This window comes from Lactuca sativa, chromosome 5 (assembly GCF_002870075.4).
Source record: "Lactuca sativa cultivar Salinas chromosome 5, Lsat_Salinas_v11, whole genome shotgun sequence".
Classification (NCBI taxonomy): domain Eukaryota; kingdom Viridiplantae; phylum Streptophyta; class Magnoliopsida; order Asterales; family Asteraceae; genus Lactuca; species Lactuca sativa.
In genome coordinates, this window is record NC_056627.2 from 157,247,369 (window position 1) to 157,255,299 (window position 7,931).

The 7,931-nt window shown below is 31.5% G+C and overlaps 1 protein-coding gene across 3 annotated transcripts; it reads left to right on the top strand.

Annotated features, from left to right (window-relative positions):
- The first annotated feature begins 1,381 nt into the window (after positions 1-1,381).
- On the top strand, positions 1,382-6,670 carry LOC111903499 (ubiquitin carboxyl-terminal hydrolase 26). Of its 3 annotated transcripts, none has more exons than XM_023899264.3 (15): positions 1,382-1,540; positions 1,734-1,848; positions 2,118-2,714; positions 2,836-3,091; positions 3,169-3,827; positions 3,911-4,019; positions 4,119-4,300; positions 4,394-4,678; positions 4,762-4,969; positions 5,072-5,143; positions 5,215-5,445; positions 5,526-5,789; positions 5,867-6,008; positions 6,201-6,376; positions 6,475-6,670. In XM_023899264.3, the coding sequence occupies exons 2-14, from the start codon at positions 1,745-1,747 to the stop codon at positions 6,296-6,298; spliced, it is 3,207 nt and encodes a 1,068-aa protein (XP_023755032.1). In that variant the 5' UTR covers positions 1,382-1,540; positions 1,734-1,744; the 3' UTR covers positions 6,299-6,376; positions 6,475-6,670. The 3 variants fall into 3 exon arrangements, with proteins under 3 accessions (XP_023755032.1, XP_023755037.1, XP_042758540.1); XM_023899269.3 differs by having other exon boundaries at positions 6,478-6,670; XM_042902606.2 differs by having other exon boundaries at positions 6,204-6,376.
- Positions 6,671-7,931: the final 1,261 nt, after the last annotated feature.

The window sequence follows — 7,931 nt, forward strand, 5'->3', positions numbered from 1 at the left end:
CATGCCCTCACTTTCGTGATTGACATTTTCTTTTCTCTTTTCTTGAATCTAGTAGACTACTCTTAAGACTATTAGTTTTAAGTTCTAACATTTAGACTTTTAGGTGTGTCACTTAAAGACATTCTACTTAGGGTGTTATACCTTCCTGAAGCTTCAAGAAATTCGACAACCACAAGAGATCTTCAAACAAAACGATTTTGCTAGAGGTTAGTATTTCTTATCCATCTTTGTTGTTCATATTATTAGACTAGTGATCCTTATAAGGTTTAGATCTTAACTTGCCTAGAATAAATTTTGTTGTTTTCCACTACCATGAATTTTTTATTGATAGAATTAGTAAAACCCAATAGTAATATTAATATTGTTTTATTGTTAGAGTAAACCGATTTTCATCAAGCATGATATACTAAGGTGTTGTTTGTTTTTTCTGAGGCAAAATGTATGCAGTCTGTGGACCACATTTGTAGACCTCAGTAGTAGAAGAGGTGGACCAAACGTCTGCAATATGAAAAAAAAAAGATTGTTTGTTTTTTTAACATCTGCAGACTATTAACATAAACTAAAATCTAAATAAACTAATTTTTTTTAAAATTCATAGTGATATTTTAATATTTTTATGACCTTGTTATAAATAATTAATAAATCTAGATCAACTTTTATATATTATCGTATAAAAAGTGAAAATAAAAATGATACAGATTAACATATATTTGATAAAACCAATAATTTTGGTCACAAAGTTATATCAAAACATTGTAATTATGAATCAAAGAATTTGATACATAAATAGATCGAAATAAACTTCGATTTTTTCAATTAAATCAATTATTATGATTTTTTTTCATATGTATATAAACATCTTCAACGACCACTATTGAAATAAATCATTATTTATAAATTTATCAAAAATATCATATTTGTGTCGTTGAACCCTCTTATTTAAGTATTGTAAAAAAAATTTCTCAAATTGTTTATTATTAATAAAATTAGAATAAATGTAAATTAAGAAAACTAAAAAAATAAAAATATATGTGTTTTTTTAAAGCTAGAAGATATCTAAAGATGTTAGAAGACATTGGTCCACATTTGCACCAAACAGAGGATGTGCAAACATTTTTATGTCTGCAGTTTTAAAAAAAACAAACAGTCTGCAAATGCTAATATCTGTTTGTGGTCTGCACCGTACAAATAAAAAAGGCCAAAAGACAAAAAAAAAAAAACATTGTGTAAAAGTTGTGGTCTATTTATCATGCAACACCACTTCAACGATGGGTAATTTTGGTAAATGGTTAATGGATACTCCATTTTTTCATAAAATTGTGTATTTAGACATTATCTTTTAAAAAGGACATAATACACAGTGAAGAATAATAAAATAAAATAAAAAGGATGAGCAAGTGATTGTGATTTGTGAAGGTACGGATTTATGCAGGGCTTAAACGAGTCCCCAAACTTCCTCTCTCGATTCAAAATTTCTCAAAATTTTCTAAATAAACCCTAATTCTGCAACAAAGACCACCACCAATCGCAATCTACATCGGTAATATTTTTTATCTATTCACTTTCTACGTTTAATTTGTTATTTATTTGATCAAAAAAAAATCATTGCATTTTTTTTTTCGTTTGAAATAAGTTTAGCACCAAAACCCTAATTTTGCCCGGGCATTCGTCAATCAAAATTAGTTTTTTCCCTTGATATTAACAAATTTCTGATTGAGGTTTCTTTTTTGCAGTTTTCGATTGTATGAAGTTGATTGATGAGAAAATGAGTAATCGGCCAAGCACGCGCAACAAAAACAAGAGGCCACGATCGGATAATAATGCTGAAATCGTTTCTGAATTATACAGGTGATAGAAGTTCAGTTTCAATTTTTTTTTTTTAACGCAAGTAGGATGCTAATGATCTTCATTGTGCTTTTCTAAATCAAATTTGGAAGTACATTCTATGTTTTGTGGACGTAATGAGGTTTTTTTTTATGCTAAAACAGTTTGTTTTCTCCAAATTAATTCCTCTTTACTGTATATTGACCCGATGTCCTACAGCTTATAAAACCACTTATGGTAACATGTATAATCTTCTTAAAACTTAAGTAGCAACTTTTTCCTTTCTTGGATAGGAAAATTCACTTGTCTGGGGAAGTGTCAACGGATGATATAAAGCAGATATATATGTTTGGGAAGCCAGTATGTCAAGGGTGTCGAGTAAACACAAAAGATAATCCCAACTGCTTTTGTGGGTTGATTCCACCTTCAAATGGTAACAGAAAATCTGGTTTATGGCAAAAGACATCAGAGATTGTTTTCTCACTGGGCCCCGATCCTTCTAAAGATCTTCGTGATTCCCTCAACACGCCAGCTGGCCTAACAAATCTTGGAGCAACATGTTATGCAAACAGCATTCTCCAGTTTTTATACATGAACAAGTCATTCAGAGAAGGTGTATTATCTGTTGAACCAGAGGTTTTGTCAAAACAGCCTGTTTTGGGTCAACTTGCTCGACTCTTTGCTCAGCTTCATGCTAGTAAAATGGCATTTATTGATTCAGCTCCTTTCATTGAAGCACTGGCATTGGATAATGGTATTCAGCAAGATAGTCATGAGTTCCTTACATTGCTTTTTTCTTTGCTTGAGCAATGTTTGAGCTGTTCACAAGTTTCAAAAGCAAGATCAGTTGTTCAAGATCTCTTTCGTGGAGGGGTGTCACATGTAACCAAGTAAGTTTACTTTTCAAATGCTAATATGTTGCAAGTAAAATACAAGTTCTTTTCTTCTGACTCAAAGTAATTCATGTAAATGAGGATTTATCTGTTTTCATCACTTTATTTGGTGACCTAGGTGTTCAAAATGTGGGAACCAATCAGAAGCCTCATCAAATGTTGAAGACTTTTATGGAGTGGAGTTAAATGTCAAGGGTTTGAAGAGTTTGGATGAAAGTTTAGATGACTATCTTTCTGTTGAAGAGCTTCAAGGGGACAATCAGTACTTTTGTGACTCATGTGCCACTCGTGTAAATGCTACACGTAGCATCAGACTGCAGTCACTGCCACCTGTCCTTATTTTCCAGCTCAAACGTTGTGTTTTCCTCCCAAATGTAAGAACATTCTTTATAACCTTGTAACCAAACAAATCTCAATTACCATATTAACCTTCTTATATACTTTTTCATAGACTACAACAAAGAAGAAGATAACCTCTGCATTTTGTTTCCCTGGACATGTTGACATGGGACAACGGTTATCTGAAGAAACTGAATCTGAATTGATATATGATTTATCAGCAGTTTTGATTCACAAGGGTGTAGCTGTAAATAGTGGCCACTATGTAGCCCATATTAAAGATCAAGACACAGGGGTATGGTGGGAATTTGATGATGAAACTGTCTCAGACATGGGTCAACACCCTTTTGGTGATAAACCTCACCCACCTGGACAATCTTGTCCCTCTGAACCTACTACTCTGGTAAATGGAAACCACATGGATGTTTCTGGAGCTACTACTGATGTACAAACATTCTCTTCAAACGATGCATATATGCTGATGTATTCTCTTAGACATCAATCCAATGGTGATATAAAACCACAAATGGGATCTTGTGATTCTTATCTCCCATCTCATCTTTTGAATGAAGTCAACGAGTTAAACAAGTCATATCTTGATTCTTGTGAGAATTACAAGATAAAAAAAGAAGAAAAATTAGGTCTTATAACAGAAAGGCGGCATGAAGTAAGGTCAGTTATCTCTGAAGCTCCTGTTAAGCCATTAATGGAGCCATTTTGGTGGATTTCGGTAGACTGGTTACGCCAATGGGCTGATAACTTCACTCCTAGGTAAAGTCATAAGTTTTCATTTTTCACAATTCATATAGAATTTTTATTCCTCAAAAGTTGTAATTAACTCATTTTTTCTACAGTATAATCGACAACACTTCAATCCAATGCTCACATGGGAAAGTTCCAGTTTCCAAGATTTGCTCCATGAAAAGGTTATCAGCCACAGCTTGGCATAAACTATCTTCCAAGGTATTATGTAATTAATATGTTTAGGTTTAACAAAAGATGAGAAGTTTCCGTATTTGACCCTGAGTTTGACTTTTTATGTTTGCTTGTGAATCAATCAAGTATGGAGGTGGGCCCGAGTTAGGTGAAAACGACTGCTGCATTGAGTGTCTTAAGGAAACAGCACGTGCTACAGTGAGTGCTGATAGCTATAGAGATGGAAGAAGTGTCATGAAAGAATATGCAGAAGCAGCTCTTGCTGGAAAATCCCTTGATGGACCTTTGTACTACATATCCAAGGCATGGTATGTTATTACTTATTATTTATTAATTACATTTGTTACAACCATTTAAATTTTACATTTCTTTTATTTAACTGGTTTTTTTGGGAGTTTTAGGTTGAGTCAATGGATAAGAAGAAAAAACATTGACTCTCCATGTGATGCGGATACTGGGCCAACAGCTTCAATCAGGTGTGAGCATGATCAGCTTATGCCTGAACAAGCAGCTGGAGCCAAACGTGCCCTAATTCCAGAAACTTTGTGGGAATTTATTTATAAAGCATCCAATGAAGTGAAGCCTGATGATATGATTGGCTGTATGGTTTTTCCTTCAGACTCTGAAACATGCTCTCATTGCTGTTCTAAACTCTCTAATGACACAAACAAAGAAGATAGCCTAAGGTTATGGCTCGGTTTTTTTCCTTACTTTGAAGGGTTTTTATAATTTTTTAATTTTGTATTGATTTGAATCTTCAAATTTTTAGGGATTTTAAACTAAAACAACGCCAATCTCATGAGAAATTGGCTCTTGGGAAAAGTGTACCTCTTTTCCCACAAGATAGATACTACTTGTTGCCATCTTCATGGCTTGCCACGTGGCGAACCTACATCACGACAAGTGGCAAGAATGCATCTTCTATTGAAAAACCAGAAAACCTCAGTATCACCATTGAGTCACTGAAATGTGTACAGGTGCTTGTTTGATATTTATTATTTGAAACAAACACATTAGTTTAGTTTTTTTTTTTTTTTTAAATGTAAATTAATTGCAGTTCTTTTTGGTATTTAAAATAGCACTCGAAGCTTCTTCAAAGGCCTCCTAATCTTGTAAGAAAACGTGGTGCAATTCTCCAAAAGGCTCCTGCTGTAAGAACATTTGATATAAAGTAAACTTAAATTTATACATTGTGTAAAGCTGATGATTTTGCTTTTTGTAGGTAGATGAGTTGACAATTATCACTGAAAATGATTGGACTTCATTCTGTAAAGACTGGAATGCTATTGAGGAAAAAGGGATAACTGCTGAAATTGATTTAAGTAATTCTGGTGAAGATATTTTAATGGGAACATCTGAAGATATGCCAATCACAGAGGAGAATGTTAACTCTCTTGATGAAGTAAATGGTGACACTGAATCTCAAGGGCCAATAATCAAAACTTATCCTGAGGTACATTTTACAATTTTACCCCTTATTTATACTTGTTGAGAATGACTTTGCAAATTGCAACTACTACTTATATTTTGTAGGTGTGTGAAGATTGCATTGGTGAAAGAGAAAGCTTAGAGTTAGGGAAGAAGCTCAACTATGTTGATGAGGATATTTGCATTTGTTTTGTTCGAGGGAAAGAGCCTCCAAAATACATTCTAGAAGGTTCTGGAAACATCCTTGAGCCAAATCGCCGGTTATCTAAACGTTCTAGAAGGACAACTTATGGAAACTCAGTGAATTTAAATGTTTCGGGGTCCACAACTCTCTATGACCTCAAGATGATGATCTGGCAATCATTTGGGGTATGCTATTTCATGCATTTACAAGTTATGTTGATCTTGAAATTTGAAATAATAAAGTTGAGTTGATTTTGTTGCAGATTGTGAAGGAAAACCAGATACTTCACAAAGGTTCAAAGATAGTTGATGGAGAAAAATCTACTCTTGCAGATATGTATATTTTCCCGGGTGATGTTTTATGGGTCACGGATACTGAGATCCATGAGAACCGTGACATTGCAGGTATTGTCAGTCTGTTATTGTCACTGTCATTGTCATTGTCACTGTCACTGTCACTGTCACTGTCACTGTTAGTATAACTAATGTTGTGTTGTACTGGCATGTCATGTGTAACGAATGGGGGATGAATGATAAATAATAATAATAAATTCATGTTTATTATTATTTATTTTAATATGTATTGTGATTTTTTAGAAGAGCTTTCTACAAAAATGGAGGTGCAACAATCAGAGGGAGGTTTTCGAGGGACACTTTTGACATCAAATATCCCTTCACAAGAATGCTACAACTAATATAATAATGAGAGGATTTGTTTGGTAATTTTGTATACTTGAAGAAAAACCAACGGATTTTGGTAAATATTTTCCAAGGTAATATACTAATATGAATATCTCTCTTGTTTTTTCATTTGTGAAATTTACCATTTAAATAGTATAATGTTGTAATGTATTATATTGTGTTGTTTCAGAAGGCTGGCAAGTTATGTTGGTGGACATGGGCTCGTTTGTTTGCTAAAAGTGTGTAAAATTTCTTGAGTTTGGAAAGATTGTTGGTTTTTTGGTACCTTAAGTGATGAAATGAGCATAGCACTCTTATATTTTGTTAAAAGAGCTCTCTTTCTATATATATAATATCATGCCAATCATTGGCAATGGCGTTCACCAGTTTTTCATGTTTATGATTGCTGAATTCAAGTAAAAAGTTGCTTTTTATGGATAAAAATAGAAGTTTTGATTAATGGGCTTTACGGTTCTATAAACAAAAAAATAAATAAATAAATAAAAGTATGTTGATAAAAATAATGTTCACTTGGCTTTTATACATGATAATAAAAGTTTAGCTTAATTTTTTTTTTATTTGTTTTTTTATGTAGTATTTTACTTTTATTTGTTTATTGAAATACAAAATAGTTTTCATTCCCATAGTGCGATAGATTTTTTAAAACATAGTACTTTAATAAAAAAGAAAAAATATTGACAATTGTTTAAAATAAGTCAAAAAAAACTTGCAATTGTTTATACAGTTGAGATTTTAGTTAGTAATTTTGATTTTTAATTGGAAAAGTCTATTTTTTTACTCTTTAACAATAAAGTAATGATTTTCTTTTGAATAAAAAAATCTAGAAAACTTTATCATATTATAATCTTATTGTATTTTTTTTGTATAATAAAGACTTTTTATATTATGTTATTGAATTATTGTATTCTCTGTTAGGACAGGTTGTGGTAAAATTAAATAACACTCTACTAGTCAAGATAATAAAATTAGAGTAAGATAATATTTTATGTAAAAAAGTGAATATTGTTGGTTATAGCGAGTCAATAGCATATTTTAGATAAATAGCATATTGTAAAATTATATTAAGATAATACTTGGTCGGACAAATTACATAGTATTATCTTACTACAATATTATTATATTCTTTTTGTTTAAGTGAGTATTATCTTAATAGTATTCTACAATATTATTATATTCTCTTTGTTTGAATGAGAGTATTATCTTAATGTAATCATAAAATATTATTTTACTATAATCATGAAATATTACCTTATACAAATCTTTTCCTTTTAAAGGTGTTGTCATGTAATCATGAAATATTACCTTATGTAAATCTTTATCATGAAATATTACCTTATACAAATCTTTTCCTTTTAAAGGTGTTGTCATGTAATCATGAAATATTACCTTATACAAATCTTTTCCTTTTAAAGGTGTTGTCATGTAATCATGAAATATTACCTTATGCAAATCTTTATAGTTTTAAAGGTGTTGTCACATTACATTTTTTTTTGTTGGAATGTTAGTTTTACTATATTCAATTTGTCTAATGAAAGTGTCATGTTATTATCATCTTATATATTGCATTACGAAAAAATTCTATCATATTTGTTGACATAGGATATTATATAACAAGAAGATTGTAGT

What these genes read in the sequence shown, in the direction of transcription:
- LOC111903499 (XM_023899264.3), top strand. Translation starts at nt 1,745, where the DNA reads ATGAAGTTGATTGATGAGAAAATGAGTAATCGGCCAAGCACGCGCAAC. An exon ending in TTCTCCAAAAGGCTCCTGCT is followed by an intron (nt 5,144 to 5,214) that starts GTAAGAACATTT and finishes TGCTTTTTGTAG; the next exon opens with GTAGATGAGTTGACAATTAT. An exon ending in TAATCAAAACTTATCCTGAG is followed by an intron (nt 5,446 to 5,525) that starts GTACATTTTACA and finishes TATATTTTGTAG; the next exon opens with GTGTGTGAAGATTGCATTGG.